We start from the raw sequence: 23,248 nt of genomic DNA on the forward strand, positions 1-23,248 counted from the left end.
AAAAAGCCTTTAAGAAAAAAATATGTGTGACATATTATGTGTGACAGTTATTTGAAAACACAATTTCAAGTAAAAGGAAGAAAGTAAATATGTTAAAGAAGAACTTGTGTATTTTTAAATTAATGGTTATGAATCTTACATTGCTAGCATTTAGCTTTAATGAGGTACATTTTAAAAGCACTGGATCCATCCTATTTACAAATGTTGATTTCCGCAATATATTGGCAATTACATCCTTTGCAACTATTTAACCCTATAATGAAAAATTTCAGATGGTACCTTAAAGATGTGCAGTAGCATATATTTTTTAACATTCTTTTAGAAAAACCAATGTGAATATCATCAAGACCACTGCTTTAGGAGAGTAAAAGTGTCCAGTTTTAAGGTATTCTCATCATCACCTTTACCAAGTTTTACCCAATTTTTTTCTAACAAGACTGCTCCTTTGGTATATATTCCCAGCAGCAGGGTACAGGGCTTCAGTGATCAATATCATTCTAGATATTTGATAGTATCAAGCTCATTTAGGTTTTTGCCAATTTAGTGGATTTCAAATGATATATCTTTGTGACTGTTTTGTTTTCCAGATTACTGATAAGACTGAGGATGATTGTTGGTCATTTGTGTTTCTGCTGCTGTGAGAAAGCTATGTATCTTTGCCCATCTTTTAGGGAATTTATAAATTTTCAGTATTTGATAAGTGGTCAGTTTCTTTTTCCAGTCTGTAGTCTGTCCTTCCTTTCTTGTTATGATACATTTTGATAAACAGAGTTTCTTAATTTTTATGAATTAAATTTGTCAATTTTATAATTTATGCTTTGTGATTTTTGTGTGTCATAAGAATCCTTTCCTACCCCAAAGTCATTAAAAATTTTAAAGAAACCATAGATGTTTTGCCCCTTAAAATTCATCTGTAATGGATTTTTGTGTAGGATGTGAGGTAGAGATCCAATATCTGGGTTTTTTGCCCATATGGATATACAATTTCCTTAACACCATTTAATAAAAAATGTTTTTTTCCTCACTGATTTGCCCAGCCACCTCTTTCTTATAAATTTGATTCAATTAGTCTATTACAGCAATATCACACTGGCTTAATTAATTTTATAACCTTATAATGTATTCTGATATTTGGTAAGACAAGTCCCTCCAGATGATTCTTCTTCACAAGTGTACTGACTATAATTTGGTTGTCTGCACATCTGTGTAAATCCCAGAATCAAGGCTGGCCAGTTAGCTCAGCTAGTTAGAGTGTAGTGGTAATAAACCTCAGAATCAACTTGCCAGTCTTCCAGAGAGGAAACACAGAAGTTTGTTCCAAATGAATGAATAGGACAGGTCACGGCCAGAGATCTAAGTGAAATAGATATGAATAATATGCCTGATAGAGAATTTAAAGTAATAATCATAAGGGTACTCACTGGACTTGAGAAAAGATTAGAAGGCATGAGTGAGACCCATAACACAGAGATAAGGAATAACATAGCAGAGACAAAGCGCTCAAAAAATGAAAAGAGAAACACGCATGATGAAATGAACAGCAGGCTGGAAGAAGCAGAGGAACAAGTTAATGACCTAGAAGACAGAGTAATGGAAAGTAATGAAGCTGAACAAAAGAGAGAAAAAGAATTACACAAAATTAGAATAGACTTAGGGAACTCAGTGATTCCATCAAATGTAGTAAGATTCATATTACAGGAGTCCCAGAAGAAGAAGAGAGAAAAGAGGGCAGAAAATTATTTGAATAATAGCTAAAAACTTCCCTAATCTGGGAAGGAAACAGATGTTCAGATGCAGGAGGCAGAAAGAACTCCCATCAAAATCAACAAAAGCAGATCTACACCAAGACATATTGTGATTAAATTGGCAAAATACAGTGATAAAGAAAAAAATTTTAAAGCAGCAAGACAAAGGAAGACAGTAATTTATAAGGGAAAACCCATAATGCTATCAGCAGATTTTTCAGCAGAAGCTTTCCAAGACAGAAGGAAAAGCCATGATATATTCAATGTGCTGAAAGGGAAATGTCTGCAACCAAGAATATTCCATCCAGCAAGGCTGTCATTCAGAATAGAAGATAAAGAGTTTCTCAGACAAACAAAAACTAAAGGAGTTCATGATCATAAACCAGCCCTACAAGAAATAATAAAGGGGACTCTGAGTGGAAAGGAAAGACCAAAAGTGAAAGTATAAAGTTAGGAAACACATAGGGAGTAAAAGTGAACATTTCTGTAAGAAATCAGTCAAGGGACTCACAAAATGAAAGGAAATGAAATATAACAACATATACCTAAAATGTGGGGAGGAGAAGAGTAAAGAATGGGTTCAAACTTAAGCCACCATCAAGTTAATACAGACTGCTATATGAAGAACAGGTTCTATGCAAACTTAATGGTAACCACACATCAAAAACCACTAATAAACACACAATAAATAAGAGAAAGGAATCCAAATCTATCACTAAAGAAAATCAGTAAATCACGAAAGAGAGAAAGACAAGAAAGGATCAAAGAAAATCTCCAGAAACAACCACAAAACAAATAATAAAATGACAATAAATACATATCTATCAATAATTACTTTGAATGTAGATGTACTAAATTCTCCAATCAAAAGACACAGGGTGACAGAATGGATAAGAAGACAAGACCCATCTATGTGCTGCCTATAAGAGACTCATTTCAGACCTAAAGATACCTACAGGTTGAAAGTGAGGGGATGGAGAAACATCTATCATGCAAATGAAAGTCAAAAGAAAGCCAGAATAGCTATACTTATATTGGACAAAATAGACTTTAAAACAAAGACTGTCATAGGAGACAAGGATGGACACTATATGATAATAAAGGGGACAATCCATCAAGAAGATGTAACAATTGTAAATATTTATGCACTCAACATAGGAACACCCAAATACATAAAACAGTAACAAACATAAAGGAACTACTTGATAGTAATACAATAATAATAGGGGACTTTGATACCCTCCCCCCACAGCAATAGACAGATCATCTAAACAGAAAATCAACAAGAAAACAATGGCTTTGAATGACACACTGAACCAGATGGATTTAACAGATATGTTCACAACATTCCATCCTAAAACAGCAAAATACACATCTTTTTCAAGTGCACATGGAACATTTTCCAGACTAGATCACATATTAGCTCACAAAACAAGCCTCAACAAATTCAAGAAGATTGAAGTCATTCCATGCATCTTTTCTGACCACAATGATATGAAACTAGATGTCAACCACAAGAAAAAAATCTGGAAAGACCACAAACACATCGAGAATATATAACATGCTACTAAACAATGAATGGGTTGGCAAGGAAATAAAAGAAGAAATAAAAAATTACATGGGAACAAATGAAAATCAAAACATGACAGTCTAAAACCTTTGGGATGCAGCAAAAGCAGTTCAAAGACGGAAGTTTATAGCAATATAAATCTAACTCAAGAAGCAAGAAAAATCTTGGGCACCTGGGTGGCTCAGTCATTAAGCGCCTGCCTTCAGCTCAGGTCATGATCCCAGGGTCCTGGGATCGAGCCCCGCATTGGGCTCCCTGCTCCGCGGGAAGCCTGCTTCTCCCTCTCCCACTCCCCCCGCTTGTGTTCCCTCTCTCGCTGTGTCTCTCTCTGTCAAATAAATAAAATCTTTAAAAAAAAAAAAAAAAAGAAGCAAGAAAAATCTCAAACAACCTAAGCTTACACCTATAGGAGCTAGAAAAAGAACAACAAATAAAGCCAGCAGAAGGAGGAAAATAATGAAGATTAGAGCAGAAATAAATGATAGAGAAACTAAAAAAACCAATAGAACAGATAAATGAAACCAGGAACTGGTTCTTCAAAAAAATCAATAAAATTGATAACCCTCTATCCAGTCTTATCAAGAAAAAAGTCCAGAGCCAAATGTTTTCACAGGCAAATTTAAACATTTAAAGAAGAGTTAATACCTATTCTTCTCAAACCATTCCAAAATTATTCCAAAGCATAGAAAAGGAAGGAAAACTTCCAAATTCATTCTATGAGGCCAGCATTACCCTGATACCAAACCAGACAAAGACCCCACTAAAAAAGAGAACTACAGGCCAATATCCCTGATGAACACAGATGCAAAAATTCTCAACAAAATAATAGCAAACCGAATTCAACAATACATTAAAAACATCATTCACCACGATCAAGTGGGATTTATTCCTGGGATGCAAGTGTGGTTCAATATTCACAAATCAATCACTGTGGTACATCATATCAATAAGACAAAGGATAAGAACCATAAAATCATTTCAATAGATGCAGAAAACACATTTGACAAAGTACAACATCCATTCATGATTAAAAAAACCCTCAATAAAGTAAGCTTAGAGGGAACATACCTCAACATAATAAAGGGCCATCTATGAAAAACCCACCACTGACATCATCCTCCATGGTGAAAAACTAAGAGCTTTTCCCCCCAAGGTCAGGAAGGAGACAGAGATGTCCACTCTCACCACTCTTATTCAAAAGAGTACTGAAAGTCCTAGCCACAGCAATCAGACAACAACAACAAAAAATCAAAGGCATCCAGATCAGTAAGGAAGAAGTCAAAATATCACTATTTACAGAAGACATGATCCTAGAACCCTAAAGACTCCACCAAAATCCTGCTGGAACTGATAAATGAATTCAGTAAGGTTGCAGGATACAAAAATCAGTGTACAGAAATCTGTTTCGTTTCTATACACCAATAATGAAGCAGCAGAAGGAGAAATTACAAAAACAATCCCATTTACAGTTGCACAGTTGCACCAAAAACAATAAGATACCTAGGAATAAACCTAACCAAAGAGGTGAAAGACCAGTACTCTGAAACATATATAACACTGATGGAGGAATTTGAAGATGACACAAAAAAGTGAAAAGACATTCCATGCTCATGTATTGGAAGAACAAATATTGTTAAAATGTCTATATTACCCAAAGCATTCTACATTAATGCAATCCCTATCAAAATACCAAAGTAGTTTTCACAGAACTAAAATAAACAATTCTACCATTTGTATGGAACCACAAAAGACCATGAATAGCCAAAGCAATCATGAAAAAGAAAAGCAAAGCTGGAGGCATCACAACACCAGACTTCAAGTTATATTACAAAGCTGTAGTAACCAAAACAGTATGGTACTGGCACAAAAATAGACACACAGATCAATAGAATGGAATAGAAAACCCAAAAATAAAACCACAACTATATGGTCAACTAATCTTCAACAAAGCAGGAAAGAATATCCAATGGGGAAAAGATAGTCTCTTCAACAAATGGTGTTGGGAAAACTGGACAGCTACATGAAAAAGAATGGAACAGGACCACTTTCTCACACCATACACAAAATAAAATCAAAATGGATTGAAGACCTAAATGTGAGACATGAAACCATTAAATCCTAGAAGAAAACACAAGCAGTAATCTCTCTGACATCGGCCATAGCAATTTTTTTCTAGATATGTCTCCTAAGGCAAGGAAAACAAAAGCAAAAATGAGCTATTGAGACTACGTCAAAATAAAAAGCTTCTGCACAGCAAAGGAAACAATCAACAAAACTGAAAGGCAGCCTACTGAATGAGAGAAGATATTTGCAAATGACACACCCTATAAAAGGTTAGTATCCAAAATAATAAAAAACTTACAAAACTCAACCTCCAAAAACCACATAATCCAATTAGAAAATGGGTAGAAGACATGAACAGCTATTTCTCCAAAGAAGACATCCAGATGACCAACAGGCACATGAAAAGATGCTCAACATCATAATTTTGTAGTGGTCCTCTATCTCCCTACTAATGGCTTTTCCTTTAAAGCATTTTTTTTCTTCCAATTTAGTGTACCTACCCATATTTCTCTTTGTGTTTGCCAGATATATCTTTTTTCCTCTCTTGATGCCCAGTTTTTCCATTTCCTTACATTTTGGATATGTCTCACAATTAAATGAAAAATAGCTGGATTAAGAAAAATCTATTTTATAAATCTGTTATTTCCCCCCTTGGTGAATTTTGTCAGTTAAATTTATTATCTTAACTGATACATAGGGACTTGTTTTTACCATCTTATTTTTTGCTTTGAATTTACCCTGCTTCCTTTTCTAGGCTTCTTTTTCCCCAGTTCTTTGTCTATTTTCCTCTTTCTATTTTCCCTCCACTGGTTGGTAGAGTTCTACACTCTGTTTCTAGGCTTATATATTCTTGTACAGGTTGCCTTTGAAAATTTACAGCATAGAGTTACAGCATCACCCCTCCCAAGCAACATCACTCAGAATTTTAAGTCTGATAACTCCCTCCCAGCTTACATGATACTGTTGAGCATTTTAGTTCTGTCCTTTAAACCCACAGATTAGAATTACTGTTATAGGAGAATGGTTACTTAAGGTTATCTATGTATGTATCCCATATTGCTCCCACTCCTTTGCTACCTCAGACCACCCTCCTAGGGAAATTTTCCAGTCTAGTACAGACTGTCCCTGACTGATGATGGCTCTGCGTACACTTGTTGGACTTTATGACAGTGCGAAAACGATACACATTCAGTAGAAACCGTACATTGAATGTTGAATTTTGATACTTTTTTTCCAGGACTAGCAGCATGTGGTCAAATACTATCTCACTGTTTACAAGAGCATTTTCAAGGAGTCTGTCCGAATCTGGCTCCAGCGCCTCACCCCTGTGTGTGGACCTCTCCGTACCTATCGTCACAGACATGCTGTAGCTTCACTGTGCCTCCATCTCTAATCAGTTCAGAAGATGCCGCCAGTATTTGTCAGCAATTTCCTCATCTATTCTCTGTGTTCCTTGTGGAAGGGGTTGGAATATATGGAATGTCTCTCCAATCCAGCCTCGCCATCTGCTAGCCTCTCTTACAGATTACACTCTCCTTCTGCATTCTGAGAGGCTTCTTGGTTTCCTACCTTCTAGGGCACAGGTCACTTCTCTCCCATACAAGCAACTCTCCTTCAGGACGGACACGGTCTTCCACACTTTCATCCATTGATCTTTTTATCTCCAACAACACATATTTTTTAATTTATGAAAGTTGTATTGTTTTTGTTGGGTTTTTTTTCAACATGCTTGCTCATCTTGGACAATTTCTTTTGCTTGTTCACTTGTAGGATTCCATCTTTATTTCTTGACGTAATTCATACAGAGTCATTTTCTATTCTTATCATTAATCCTTATACAAATTCTTTGGGGGATTTATAGCTCATATGTGGTTTCTGCTGACTCCCACTTATGATGGCTATTTTCTTCTGTAAGATGAATTAAATAAATACCCACTCACAACCAAGGATCACCAATTTGTAGAGAACCTAGGGGACCAGTGATAATTGAAGAGTCTCAGGTCCAAGGCGGTCTCCTGAACCTGATTTCAAGAATCCTGCCTTTCATGAGAGCTCACTGCTCTGTGGCTCCGCTAGCCTCGGTCCTGTGTATGTGCAAAGACAGAGGCTGGGGGCTTACTCTCCTCACTTCCTGCAAGCACAGAAACACAAATTGTATTATGCAGAATCTAGTCATTTTGTAATAGGATGACTGCCAAGATAATCTATTCTACTACATCACTGGAGGCAGAATTTCAAAAAAGTCTTCAAAACCTCATAATATTCAGAAAAAGAAATCCAGCTAAGTGATAATAAGCTTATTTAATAAGAAAATTTTTACCCTTTGGGAAATTTTATCCCATAAAATCTTGGGTGATCTAAAGAACAAACTACTCCATATTTTCTGAAATTACAGATAATCCAAATCAGGAAGAAGGTCAAGAAGATAGAAATAAAATTCTTTTGTCCTCTAGTTTAAATCTAAAATTACTGCATCATACTTTTATTTATGAAATAAACTAGGAAGATCATTTTTCTCATTCTTTTTCATAAAACACTACATTACTTTCCTGACATTGTATCAAGCATAACATATAGACACATCATTTATTCTCCTAAAATATATCAATAGTACCTGGTATATAGTAGTATTTGATGAGAACTTACTGAATTAAAATATAATATTTCCCGACTTATCTGATAATATCTGATCATTGGATCCTAGGTAGAAAAATGAATGTTTAAATCTCATAGCTTTGTTCTTGGATAAATACATAGTAATGGTTTTCTTGATTTAAATTAGGTTTAGTTCCTAACTCTGGTTTTCATAGTGAATCTAAAGTACCTGAAACAATAGAATTCCAAAATTCTGGGGAATTTTTTTAACGTTATTCCTAGGCAATCCTCCTAGTAATTCTGATTTAGTTGGACTTTCATAATTCTTCGGGACTCTATATTTTTAAAAAACAATCCAGGGGATTCTGATATATAGCCAGATTTGCAAACCAGGTCCTCATCCTCTGGTACATATGTTTAAACAAGAGGCTGCTAATATATTCTCTGTGTTTACATCACATAATGTGCAACACCCTTCCTTTAGTAAATACCTCTCACTATAATGTTCTAGTGAGAGTGTCTCTGACTCTTGCAAGAGAAGGGGGTGAAGATAGCTGCTAAGCCCCTCTGGGTGTAAGGGGGATTGTAAAACAATTTGAAAATAATTGATCCAATCTTTAGAAGACAGATTGTAATGAAAATCAACTAGATGACTCTGACTTCTGAAGGTTTGCCCAGGCATGACTCAGTCCAAATCAAAGTTATCAATATATTATCAATAATACGCAACTTTCAGACCATTTTCACTTAACCATGACTTTCTCATTTTCTTGATTTTAACTTAGATTACTTCATTCAAGTACTTAAGACTTTCCTAGATATAAAGAGTTTTGGTCTTGGGAAGTTCAGTTTTATAAAATTGTTTCCATTTAACTTATATAAAAATTCAAGTAACTTTCCTCTCACCATTTTAGTAAAAACAAAAAAGACAAATCCCCCTGGGTGTTTTGTCAAAACAATGTAAAAAAAAAAAAGAAAGAAATCATTTATATTAATATTTTTTGTTTGTAGGATTATTAAAAATATTTAACAAGCACTATTTTAGGGCTCAAGCGTATACCACAACGCTCTTAGAATTCATCAAATGACCTGAACTGCAGGAACATAAAACTCCAATATTGCAATGTTTCTGAAAAAGCTAAGAGGAAAACATGGTACTTTAGCAGCAGAACCTAGCAACACCATGTGAGTCCCAGAGAGAAAAGAACTTTAGAGATAAGGCCAACCCACTGAAATCACTTTGTCTAAAAGAAACATCGATTCATTCATTCAACAAACATCTCATGAGTCCCCAGTCACTGTTTACAGGCTAGGTCCCTGTCCTCAGGGAGGTGCCATTCCCACGGAGGGAAAGAAGTACAGACAAGGAGGGTCGAAAACAAACAAGCAAGCTCACCAATAGGAGCTCACATAACCTGTCAACTATGAGCCCAAGTTCTGGTTCAGATGCTTGACGAACATAAAATGGGAAGTTACCTTACGTTTTTGAAACCTCTGCTTCCTCATTTACAGATGGAAATCACAGAAACTACCACACAGGTTTGCTGGATCAAATAATATAAATAAAGCAAAAGATTGTCATAGTCCTATCTGTGTTTTAACACCAGCTAGAGAATAAAGTTCAAAGCCTGTAAATTCTGGACAGACCAGAAAGGATGTCCTTAGCCCTATAATCTTTCCTGTCCCATCTTCTCTCTCATTTTCCCTAACTCTAGCACACAGGACACTAGGAACTGTTAATAAAACAGGCTAGCTCCCTATAATTGCAGAGTCATTTTAATTGCCTAGCACCAACAGCTTTTGGTCTATCATGGACTCTTTGAGTTCTTTAAGGAAATGCTGTGTCACCATCGTTCTTTTTGGCACCGAGGACAAGTTCGTGTGGGAAAACATGGGCATTGAAGATTCTGAGTTGAAAAGTGACTCAGAAAAATCCATTTCTGGATGTGAAGGAACTTGGGGAATACTTTAACCAAGTTTATTTTGTTTAGATTTCCTTTTTTCATATGTGCATAAAAGTCACATACAACCCAAATCTCTATCTAATTAAGTATAAAGAGCTGTTTCAGTAGATACAAAACAAAAATCTAAAGTATAGTTTAATCGATAGGATTTTTTTGCTTCTCTTTTCAACGCATAGAAAACATCAGGGCAGGCTACACAACTGATAGAACTTTAGATTCAATGAAACATGGTGTTTGTGGTTCCCAAATATGACACCTGGCACATCAAAGGAGTTAAATAAGTATTTGTTGAAAGAAATTAATGCATTCTGCAAAATGGAATACAGTGTCTGGCCCTGAATGTCCCTCCAAGAAAAGATGTTCTGCAGAAAACCTTCCCCTGGGATTCTCACCGTGCCGAGGGATGTGCATCTCACCACTGCCCGCCACCCCTCAACCTATTCATTGCAAAATTCTTGTCCAAAAGAACTTAACATAGTAACAATAAAAACTAGTTTTATTGGTTACAGTTTAACTGCCTAAAAGAATTTCAAAAAGAGCTTTAGAGACATGTCGCTTCTAATTCTTATTATAACTCCCAAGATGCTTTTGTTGGTAATTCCCACGAAGAGATCTCTTCTCAATTTTGTGCGAGGGTTTTGTGCTACAAACCAGAGCTACTGGAATTTAAAGATGAAACATGTCTTGAGTAGACAGTGAGTCTTAACGTGCCTATCCACACTGTAATTTCTTCTGGCAATATACACTTCCAGATGACTACCACGTAAGATGCTTTTAAAAACTATGCAGATCACGCCATGACATCTGCATTTCACTACCTGGTACATCACTGCACAGAAATGACTTCATCCCCATGACAGACAGAAATGAAGAATAAAAGAAAGCTTCCTTTTTTGTAACCTCTGCGGAGTCCTACTCACCTTCTGGATTGTTTGGTAAAATTAGTAAGTCATCTACAGATTAGTTAGCTTTGGTACATTCATAATTTTCCTTTGGTGAAAAAGACTGGCAGTTTTTCAAAGCCTAGCTTCCCTGTTCATCTGGTTAAGCGATAACGTGAAGTCTTCTACTCCTTCCTGTCTTCCTTCCTTCTGTCAAGTCCTAAGCGTGTAATCTTTAGCAAGTCACTTAACCTCTCTGCTGTGGTATTCTTTCTCTTTCTTATCAGTAAAATGGGGGTTATAAAAGTGCATACCCCATAGGCTTGTTGAGTATGAAGTCACTTAATACCTACAAGGCACTTAGAAGAGTCTCCCACATAGAAGCTGCTAAAGCCCCTAACAAATCCAGCCACCGTTTCCATTATTGCTGCACATGATCAAATAAGGTCAACAGAAATGAATCAATCAATAAATTAATAAATTAGTGAAAGACGAAGTGGAATATAAAGCTCGATCCTCAGAGATGATGATTTCAGTAGAAAGAGAAGGTAGAGGCAAAGCATACTGATTATGCTCTTCGTAACCTTCCTTCCTGTCTTGTCCACTCACCCCGAGTATAACTTGATATAATGAGCACAGGACAGCACTCTTGCTTCAGTAGATCAGAGCCAACCTGTGCTGTCTCAAGTCCCTATGAAAAGACAGAGAAGAAATGATGCGTGTGCTCTCCAAGGGCACGTGCCGCCACGTATCCAGCTGTGGGGGATGCTGAGTAGGGACTGTGTGCAACCTCCCAGCCCAAGAACTCGCTAGCTGTGTCACTGCCCCAACACTGCTGAATTTCAGCATTGCCATTTATAAATTGGACATTACGAATAGCCCAGTGGCCACTCTGAAGAGCAAACTACATTTGAATGACAGGTAGAAAAGGTCCGGCTACAAGGTAGGTATTCAAAACTGTTAGTCGCCCAAATATATATAAATATTTTCAAGAAACTCCCAGTAAAGGGTAAGTAGCTCAGTTAACATCACTTCTCCTTGTCCTGGCTGAGTTACCTGAATTAGGTAGGGAACAATTATGCTGCAATCATCTATGTTGTTTGGGAATCTGTAACATTCATTTCTCTATGCTTGTTGCAAACAGACCTTCTGTAAGAAATGTGATTCAATCAATTCCAAAGGCTTAAGAGTCTTGAACAGCATACCAATTTTAGACGCCAAAGTTTAACTGAAATTTGGCGTATAGATGAACCCTTCTCCCTGTACTGAAAGTCCCAGAAGATTCTTAAACAAAGAGCAATCAGAAATGGTAATTTCATCCAACTGGATCCAATTATATTTAGCATATTTTATAAAAGAGGGAGAAAAATAAGAATGGACTCAAAATGTTTTCCCTTTATGATTTACTCTCTAGGAGGTGAAGATGAATTGCCTTATGAAGTTACTTCTTGTAACACAAGGAACATAACTGTCTAGAAAAAAAAATGCAATGTCTTCCTAGAGATAAACATTCTGTTACAAATATGGGCCTTTCAGCACATCTACCAGTAACTCCACAACCTGCAAAGATCACCCCCTAAAAAAAGTGTTCATGATAATAATTTGTTATCAGCAGATGTTGAGTACTTCAAGCCAGGGGAGGTTTGGAAACAAAATGGGTAGTTTCTGTCGTGCAGAACAGACCTCCAAAGAAGAGACCCACCGTAAATCCAAGAGACTGGGGCAGATGTTGATTCATAAATGAAAAAGGGGAAGCAAATGCAAAGGTGGTTTTTACATTTGCTTTTCCACTACTAGCAGCTTCCAAACTGCAAACCCTTAATCAAAGTCCAGGTCTTTGCTTCATGGTTATAGATACTATTTTTTCAAAGGTCGTAATGGATACTAAGGTCCTCTCTGTATGACATACAAATGCCTTTTTGTCCATATTCATATTTAAAGAGATCCTATCAGCAATGGAACACCGACTTTGTATAAAACATTAATAATTTCTTTTATGTAAAAGAAAAACCACAGCGCTTACAAGCTACACATTATGTAACAGGTATCAAGATACATTGTGAGTACATTTCCATTGTATATATTTTTATTTTAGAACTTATTCAAGTCACTCGTATCTTGGTTCATTTTAAATATCTCCCCTTGTCTTTAATGTTCTGCAATTTCAACATATGTTTAAAGGAGTTTAGTTTTCTGGTTTGCACTAATATTGTTGTACTTCATAAACATGAGAATTCACCATCTCTGGAAAATCATCACCCATTATCTATTCAAACATTGTGTCTCTCTTGTTGTCTGTGTTCTCTCCTTCTGGGGCTCCTATCTTCTTGTTCCATAACTCAATAATATTCATATTTTTCATTTACTTATGTCTATGCACTCTGGGTATTATCATCAATTATGCTATGATTAATCTGCATTTTAACCCTCCCATTGAGTTATTTCAAAATTTTATTTTTCATTTATAGATTTTTCTGTCTTTAAAAAATTAGTCTTTTATTTTCTTGGGGTCTGATTTGTTATATATTGTCGACATTTTATACATGCCCATTTTACATTCTCTTTCATGTTGTTCTATTATGTCAAGTGTTTAAGTTTAAAAACTGCTGTTGTGTCTTCTGCTGACTCTCCCCAGGGATTATATCATCTGCTCACTCTCATTCGTGATTGATCATTTCCTTGTGCGTCCGGTCATGTATTAGAGTGAGCATTTCTTCAGCGGGCTTGCTGTTTCCTTGAAAATCCTTGGCAGTCTAGATGATTGGTACTATCGCTTAGGGATGGCTTTGTGCTTTACTCTTCGAGGATCCCCAAGGGTATTTTCTGACATGAAGATTTCTAGGTCAGAAAGTGGTGTAAAAAACAAGTGCAAAAACAAAAACTCACATGACACAGGAGCAAAGAATACAATTCTTAGCCAAGGATTTCTTTTTCTCTTACTAATTGGGTTTCTTATTCTCACTCATTGCTGGTGGTATTTTTCCAGCCTAACTTTTCATTAAAGGAAAGGTCCTGGTCTTACACAGGGGGCAGGCATGTCTTAGTCCCAGCTCCATGGCTCATCTGGAACCAAGGCCTTAGCGTCATCTGTCCCATGCAGACGTTCGACTCCAACCACCGTGTTCACGCAAATGCATAACCCACGAAGCAGCCACAGCTCAGTTCAACACAGGCTATACTCACTTTTAATTGCTTTGCTTCGGGCACATGGTAATAATCCCTTTTTCACTGATTCACTGATTGCAAAATTAGTTAATGTTTTGAAATCATTTTAAATATTTTATCCAGTTTTACGAGGTATCTGTAACCATAATTTTTTTTTTAGATTATCTCAGTCTACCGCATTGCAAGAGCTTAATCAATTAGTCCTTCCCAAGCAGAAGGTTGATGGAACTGTATTTCAGATCTTGAGTAGTTAGAAACCCTCCATATTATTTTTTACATCCAGGATTCTTCCCCATGTTCAAAAGTAATAGACTAGAGACAAACTTTTAACTTCTAAGTGAAGTAACTCTCTGACATACCTCCTGGACCCGGGGAGGACTTAGACCATTTCTTGCTAATCACCATCACCAACTGATCAAAAGAGAGTGTTTTAACTGATTTCTGACTAAAAGTAGGAAAGAGAGAGAAAGGGAATCTTTTTTTTCCTAAACACTATTTCGAATGTTACCACTTAAACACTATTAAGGCCTGAATATATGCAACTGCTCTCAAGAAGATTTGCCACAATTTTCAGTAGTAAAAGCCCCATGATATAAACAACATAAAAATCTTTCCACATACGAAAACTACGAAACAGAATTTTTTAGCAAAAGTTACAGAATTTATCCCACAGAAATGACAACTTGCAATAATTTGTGATCTCCTAAGGGAAAAATCTCAATGATTTGAGAAAATGGTGATGTCCACATCTCCAGTGTGCCACTTCCACAAGTAATTCACCTCCCACTCTAGGAAAATAGATGACATTGCTTACATCACAAGTCAAAAGCGTAAGGAAGGGCTTTTTTGTACTCTACCAGAAGGAAGGGATTTTCTTCAGTTCCATCTCGTACATCATAGGTGTGAAGTACTGTTGTTGACTGGTCTAAAGACTGTACTTAATTATTCAACTGGAAAAAATAAAAAACCTCACCAGAGTAAGCAGAATGAAAACTAACTACAGAATCTTATGGAAATAATAGATTTAGACAAAACAAACTCTTATTCTGGAATATGGTTCATCCTGTAATCAATTATAGTATCTTTGACATGATACAGGGGTGTTCATTATGAACTGAAGCACATTAAAATATTTCTGTCATCTCTCTGCTGTCCTGGTCTACACATTTAGAATGGTCTGAGATTCCTGAAGTAAGAGAGGAGAATGCTTATTCTTTAGAGAGCAGGTAATGTTAAGAAGTGGATAAATCAATAAGGCGGTGGGTCACATTCGAAGAAAGCACTGGGAAAAGTTTACAGGACAATTTCGAATTATTACTTCACTTAGTCTCTCTCACTCCTAATTTACAAACACAAGTTTTTAAAATCAAAATTATTTTTCTCACAGACACAGTAACAAATTATAGGACGATCAGTTGAAAAAAATTTTAAATTTTCTCTACAGGACAGCCTGATTGTTAAAAAGCTTTTTAAAGTTGCTTAAGTAGCTGCAGGTGACATTATCAAATACCTAACCCTCAGGCTTAGCGGGTCTCAAGTCTAAGCCAAAAAAAAAAAAAAATTCACTTATGTTTTAAACATATACCCTCAAAGCACGTTTGAAAATAGCTGTATTCAGAATATCCAGGATTGATTTGTTTTTCTTCCCGTCTGTTGTTCTTGGCATGTACCTCCTTGCTCCACTGGGTGTGGTCCGTGGACTAGCATCATCTCAGAGATCATTAGATACACAGACTCTTGGGCTGCACCTGGGCCCTGCTGCATCAGAATCTGCATTTTAACAAGATTCCCGGGTAATTCGTCCGCCCATTAAGGTTTGAGAAGCACTGTGCTATAAGACATAGAAATATTTTCTAATTCAATGTCAAGTACGAGATTCTTTTGTGGATGATGAAAATGTCATGGAATTAGACAGTGATGATTTTTTCACACCTCTGTGGATATATTAACTACTGATATGTACAATGTAAATGGATGAACTCTATGGTATGTGATATATATCTTAATTTTTGAGAAAGAAAGAAAATAGTAAATACTTTCCAATTGTACAGCACAAAGATGAATGGAACCAGTTCCAACTTTTTTCTATCTTGGGAAAAAATTAGATGCACCATTTCCTGGGGCTCGCCTCTTCCTGAGAAAGGGAACACACCAGTCCTTGACGCTGGGCAGACCTGACCAAGGGTTTGCAGGAGCCGGCAGGGGGGATGGAGTGGGGAGCTGAGCGTCCCCAGCACCCCCACCACGTACTCTAGAGCTGCTTACCGAACTGCTGCTGAGATCTGCTTTCCTCGGGAAACCGCGTGCGGAAAGAACGTCAGGAACCCACACTACCCAATCGAGGGAAGTGACAAAGAGGCAGAGAGGCTGTCCGCCAGCCGCCCCTGAGCTCCCCGGCGTGTGCGGGATGGAAGGCTTCTCACTCATTCCACCCCCTGCCCGCCTCCGCCAACCCCCAACCTCCCTCGCAGAAAAACCCCTCCAGATTCTTAAATAAAATCCCGTAGTCGCTCTGGGTTCCCCGCAAACGCCCTCGACCCCCTCGCCTCCACAACGGACGAGTCTCCCGCCCCGCACCCCCTGGGCGCCCTCGGGGAACGCCTGGCGCTCAGGGTGGGAAAGCCTCCCGCGCTTCCCTGTCCCCGACCTAACCCGGCGACCTGGGGGCCGGGCGTGCCGGGCAAGCTCGCCCCTCCACTGACACCTGCGAACTTGTGCGGGGTCTGGCAGCGGGAGGGCCCGAGCGCGCCCGGCCGAGGGCAGGGGCAGCAGCGCGCGCGGACGCGGGGCGCGCCGGGGACCCTGAGCCGGGTAGCCTCTCTCCCTTAGACCCCGAGTCTCGCGGCCCAGCCCGTGCCTTCGGCGCAGTGCCAAGGGGTCTGAGCGGACGGGGAGCTGCTGGGGCTCGAGACCGACACCTGCCCCTCCTTCGCGGAGTCGGTACCCCGAGGTCACGCTCTCCCGAGCCAACATACCCGTGTGTGCTCACCAGGGACAAAACCTAGACGCGCGCGCCCCTCCGCTCGCTCGGGGCCCAACCCAGGCTCGCACGGCCCAGGGAGGGACACGCGTGTCCGGACGCGCGCGGCCCCGGCTCCCCCCTCCCGCCGGCACCCCCCGCCCGCGGCGCCCGCACTCACAGGCAGGGGTAGTAGCCGTAGGCCGGCCGCGGGGGCTGAGGGCAGCAGTCGTCTCCGGGCTCCGAGTCCAAGAGCAGGTAGTCCTGGCTCTCGTTGCGCCGCGCGCCGGCTCCGGCCGCCCGCCGGGGAGAGCCGCCCCTGCGGGGCGCGAACACCGGGCTCTGGTTCATGGCGCGAGCGCCCGGCCGGCGGAGGGCCGGCTCTCGGGGCAGGCACGTCGGCTGGCCCGGCGGGCCGGTGCGCAGAGACGGCGCGCGCAGGGGCCCGCCACCCCCGTCCGACTGGCCGCCCGCAGACCCGCGCCCCGGGCACCGAGTTGAGGCGGGGGTTGCGGACGTCCGCGGTTCCGAGCTCTGCGAGCGGCTCCCAGGCCGGCCGGGGGAGAAGTCAGCACTCAGGGGGTCACCAGGGGACCTGGCCCGAGCGCGTCCGGCGAGGGGACCCCGCGGGGAGGGGGCCGGGGCTCCGGGGCGGAGCGAGTGCGGGCGGGGCGGCGGGCGCAGCGGCGCGGGCGAGCGCAGAGCGGGGCACCCGGCTGAGTTGCCGCGTCCACCGAGGCTCCGGCCTCGCTCCCCCCGGCCTCCCCCGCGTCCTCCGGGGGTCCCCACCTTTAAAGGGATCTGAACCGGCCCCCAGAAGTCAGCCGGTCTGGCCGCCGCCACTTTCGGGGCCGGGATAACCCTGAACTAGGCGGAGCCACACGCGCGCGCTCCTTCCTTCTTTCCTTTCTTTGCTTTTCCCTTTTCTCTTTTCTTTTCTCTTCTCTTCTTTCCTTCTTTTTTCTTTCCTTTCTTCTTTCTTTGATTCTTTGATCCTTCCTTCCCCTCCCTCTTCCTTCCTTCCCTTCTCTTTCTTTCCCCCCCCCCCCCCCCCCAAGTCTGCTCATTTGGAAATCACACAAATTGAGAACTTTCTAGGAAGGTTCCTTTAAGATTCTTGAAGAACCAAAGAAACCTGTTTTGGTTTTGTTTGTTTTAAAGGCCAAGAGACTCTCCAGACTGTCTTCATTTTCTTAGGGCATTTTCTCTCCCACTCCCAACCCCTTAAGTTATTGTTAACACTTTACTTTAAAATGAGCAACGTTGTATGTTCCCAACACCAGATGTTCCCAGTTCCTGAGCAAACCAACAAAAATAGGCATTTTCTGATGATGCGACAAAGAGGCCAGCAACCTGCTTACTTCAGAGAAAACCTTTCCTTCCATCACTGCAAATGATGAAATTATTTCTCTGCCAGATGTTTCCTACATTTCTAAACCGTTTTTAATTTTAAGATTTAGTTTTAAATTCTGACTTAATCTTCACAGATGTGAGAACTTAAAACTTCTCAGCAAGGATGAATCAGTATAGTAGTTCAAGAAGTAGTTAATTAGGAATCCATTGATTCATTTATTCAACAAATATTTAATCAATGCCAACTGTGTACCAAGCACCATTTTAGGATTCAGAGGCAAATTAGCCTGATAAGGGCCCTGTCTGCCTTCACAGGGCTTTCAGGGAAGAAAGGGAGACAGAGAATAAACAAGCAAATGAAAAGTATCAGACACAAAGGCCACAATGAAAATAACAGTGATGTGATAGTAACTGGGGACTATTTCAGGTTAGGTGGTTAAAAGAGGCCTCTCCAAGGAGGTGCTGGTTAGGTGAAGAGAGAGGGTGAGGAGCCAGACATGAAAAGATCTGAAGCCCATTACAGTTGGAGTGAAGAGAGCCAGATGGTCTGAAATTCTGAAGTAAAGATACCTTCGCTTCCCATGAACAGGTGAGCAATGAAATGGATGTTGGAAGTGTGAGCACAAGCAATCAACTTGATAGAGGGTAAAAAGAGATCACAAATTTAGAGGTTTTGAGTTTGCCAGCACACTAGGAGCTAAAGTTCAAGAGGGTGGGAACCACTGCACCCTGAGAGCCTAGTTCTGTATGTGGCGCAGGTATGTGGGATGGATGGATGGATGGATGAAGTATAGACCAAAAATATACGGAAACACTCTAGACCACCAAAAGTACGTTTACTCTGAAAAACCTCAGTCATTCTTAAGTGTGTTGTTCCTGATTTAAGAATCTCCTTTTTTTGATTTCTCAACATCTGGAGCCACGATTTAAAGTTTTTATTTTCTGGTAATTACACATAGCAATAAGATACTCTGCTTGAAATGTGTTTGTTCATGGCAAATGCTATCTGTGAGAACGCAACACCTTTGTTGCTTGAATGAATTAGTTAATGTTTAATCTAAACAGCACCAAGGTAATCTGTTTAGAAACATGAAGTGCAGGAAACAATTTAGTGGGGGAAGTAATATCCAAATGTTTTCAACTTGACTCAAATTCTATGAGTCAAAGCAAAGTTGGAAAAGACTGATGGTGTTAGTTGAAGTGTTAGTCTTTAACTTAAAAAACAAAAATTGAGACATAATTACTTTGTTGTTCTAGTTTGTTGAGCTGTTTGTGCCTTTTCTCATCACACGGTTTTTCATACTCAGGTAGCAACCTTCACACTGAAAGAGTTATTACAGTAAACTGATGATGTGACATCAGTTTATCATTTTGCAACATAAGACATGTCTTCCTCTATTACCTGACATACAGTTGGTACTGGACGAGTAAACCCCATCTCTCCCCAGAGGCAGGAGTTTATGAAGAAGCACAAAGAGGATCAGGTTGGAGTCTGAAAGCCTGGGTTCTTGCTTTAGCCATTCCCCTAACAGAAAGTTTGTGATTTCAGACAGCACCTTTAATCTCCTGCTTCATTTATTCATTGGTAAGTGATAATTACTGAGGACCCCTCCGTCTCTTTCTGCATTGTATGCTTATCTACGAAGTTTCATCTCTTCAATTATGTTTAAAAACACAGTAGAACAGAAGACAACTTCTCAAACTAGTAACATGTCTTAATCAAGTCCAGCAGTGTTGAGTGGATGTGGACCAAAGAAGACGGAAATCCTGGTTCTCACAGAGGTGGAGTGTCACGTAATCTCACGTTCCGCGCGCTCCTGTCATCTGTTTAAGGTATTGAGATGAAACAGAACACTCTGTTTTAACTCCAAGACTCAGGCATGAAGGTGGGCTTTGTTCTCTATGGGATGGGAGGGACACCTTACTATACACATCTGCACAGTTTGATTGATTATTGGTTAATTTTACAAAAACTGGTATAATTATTATAACAGTATTTTGAAAAGTCAAGTGAGGCAAAATGAATAAGAAAAGGGTTGCCCTCTAGAAGGTCTCAGGCTAGGAGCCCAAAGGCAAAGAAAACAAAGTGACCGCCAGCCTCAGGGACAGAGTTTGGGAAAACCCTGTGAGACGCTGACTCAGGAAGACACTAAGAAGGTGCCGCGTAGAAGACCGGGGCAGCTGCTGTTGCTGATGGGAAACCACGGACACAAGAGCTTTTCTGGGAAACGCAGTTTGGGTTAGTTGGCCGACAGCTACAGATAATAGTTGAGTCAGGAAACCATCTGGATAATTTAAAGCCCCTGAGTCCTGACTCCTAACTCACGAAGACTCCACAGGGGAAAAACAAGAACACCCCACAAGCATCAGAAGGCCTGAGCGTCTCTCAGTGAAGGTCTGTGTAGATTAAGGTTTGAGGCAGATAGTTGGCAGGCGCTACATCTCTGAGCCTCCGTATCGGAATTTTTAAAGTAGTGAGGTTGTAATAAGTACATTTACTATCTCTGTTACAGCTAAAACTTTATTAGGTTAAACATTAGAAACATTATGTGAAACATTAGCCACCTATTTTAATTTTTGCTGTAACTTGAGCTTAATAGACATCCAGCATCCTAACATTATTATATGGGTATTTTGTGTAAGCACTGGGATTACATGGCTTCATTTAGGACAGGTCATGTTGGACTAAATTAACTTCTCTTTTGGTAGAGTGATTAGAATGCTTTCAGTAAACTATTGACCAAGGGCATCGTGTAATATATTTGACAGCAAGATTAACAAGTATGGACTGGGTAATAGAGGAGTTGGAGGTCGGCTGAGAATACTGCTCAGTTATGGGGTGCTGTCACCCAGGCTCAGTAAATCCAGACATATAAAGAATGGACAGAGCTGCCATTATACATATTTTCCTATCACTGGAGGTATTCAAATACAGCCTGGACCTCAATTTTCTACATATGCTGTAAAGTGAATGAATATTAACTGTGGTAAATTCAATGAACACCAAGATCCTTTAAGAAAAAGTACAAAATTCAAAAATTAACTATCTCCAGGGATCCAAAATGCACAGTTGATAAAAATCAATATTCCTAATGTATGTTTTTAAAAAAACTTAGTAAACTAAGAATAACAGACACATCATTACTATGGTGAAGAATACCTATTTCAAATAAAACCAACATGGAGAAATACCAAAGATGATTCCACTGATATAAGGAATAAGATAAAGGTGTCACTATACATTACTATTACTCATGAACTAAGAACTTCTACAATAAGCTAAATAAAACATGATAAATAAGAGGAAAAGTCTGAAAAAGAATCTAAATCTATTAGTTGACAGATGACATAATTCTTTACTGTAAAAAAATTAGATTTTTAACTGAAATTACTAAACCAAAGAGTAAGAAATGTGTTTGGAACAATGTTAGAGTATAAAGGTAAACAGAAAATTCCGTAGTTTTCCTGTATGTTAGCAATAGCCAGTCAAAATAAAGTCTACAAAATATAAAATAAATTGAAATAAATTTAACCAAGACCTGTAAAACCCATATAAAGAAAATTATAAACTTAAAATGAGTCAAAGTCTACACAAATTATAGTTTGATAGTTTGATGAGACTGGTGTTAAATGTATAATTTGGGTATAATGTATTTTCTTTTTTAAAAGACTTTGTCAGAGAGAGAGAGAGAGAGAGCACAAGCAGGGGGAGCAGCAGAGGGAGGAGAAGCAGGCTCCCCGCTGAGCAGGGAGCCCGATGTGATACTCGATCCCAGGACCCTGGGATCATGACCTGAGCCTAAGGCAGACGCCCAACCATCTGAGCCACCCAGGCGTACCTAGAATGTAGTATTTTCAATATTGTCTTCCCCTATAGGGACAGGTTTTCTCTATTATTTATTTTTTCTAAGAATAAATGTGACAAAAGCAAGTAAATTCATTTTTAGAAAGCAGTGAAAGGAACTTGCTCTATAAAACATTAAATGATTTAGTAAAACCACAATAAATAGATGGATATTCACAAAATAGAAACATTAAAAGAATATAATAGAAAGTTCAGTCAGAGGTTTAAGGATATAAAAGATTTTATGGTAGGATAAAGGACATATCTTAACTCATTGGAGGAAATGAAGTCATACTGAATAAAGGGAAGAAGGTAAGAGATTTCGGTCTCCACCTTAGCCATAAAATAAATGCAATGCATTAGGAAATTGAATAATCTTTTTTTTTTTTTTTAAGATTTTGCCCATTTATTTGAGAGAGAGAATGGGAGCATGGGGCGGGGAGGGCCAGAGAGAGAAGCAGGCTCCCCACTGAGCAGGGAGCCCAACGCAGGACTCCGGGACTCAACCCTGGAACTCCAGGATCACTCCAGGATCACGACCCAAGCCAAAGGCAGTAGCCCAACCAACTGAGTCACCCAGGCGCCCCAACTGAATGTAATCTTAGAAACCATAAAACCTCTAGAGAAAGATTCAGGTGAACTTTATTTTTTTAATGTGTAATCTTCAGGTGGATAATGCCATTCTAAGCATTCACCAAAAGCTGAAACAATAAAGAAAAAGACTTACAGGATTGACTAATAAAAGCAAAAACTTACAACTGTGTGTGTATTAAATTTTATATATATACATATATATATATACACACAAAACCTTTGAGAGTTGAGCTAATGCCACCCGCCCAAACCACTTTATGCCGGAGGTGTTCACAGAAGATGAGTTGAAAGTTCCAGCTTTCCTATGGGCTCATGGCTCCTTTGGCACAACGCCTCTCCCAAAATTTAGAAAATGTCTTTCCATTTGATTCCAGTCAGCTTCATGTGCCAATAATTACACACATGGGGGGGTTGCGTTTCTTATAGTCGCTGTGCTCAGTTACATTCTGACCCCACTCTCCGTCCCTCCCCTCTCCCGGCTGCAGCCCCTCGCCCTCGGGGCGCCTCACCCCTC

General features: G+C 39.6%; 1 protein-coding gene across 3 annotated transcripts in view; it reads right to left on the minus strand.

Annotated features, from left to right (window-relative positions):
* The window catches only part of TRPC6 (transient receptor potential cation channel subfamily C member 6), a 108,236-nt gene extending 90,910 nt beyond the window's left edge, over nt 1-17,326 (minus strand). For all 3 annotated transcript variants that reach the window (XM_032427916.1, XM_032427915.1, XM_032427918.1), the window contains exon 1: nt 17,125-17,326. In XM_032427916.1, coding sequence (XP_032283807.1) covers nt 17,125-17,294 — 170 coding nt within the window. In that variant the 5' untranslated portion in view covers nt 17,295-17,326. The remainder of the gene's footprint in view (nt 1-17,124) is intronic.
* Between the last annotated feature and the right edge of the window lie 5,922 nt (nt 17,327-23,248).

The sequence above is a fragment of the Phoca vitulina genome, unplaced genomic scaffold (genome assembly GCF_004348235.1).
Source record: "Phoca vitulina isolate PV1807 unplaced genomic scaffold, GSC_HSeal_1.0 scaffold38, whole genome shotgun sequence".
Lineage (NCBI taxonomy): Eukaryota > Metazoa > Chordata > Mammalia > Carnivora > Phocidae > Phoca > Phoca vitulina.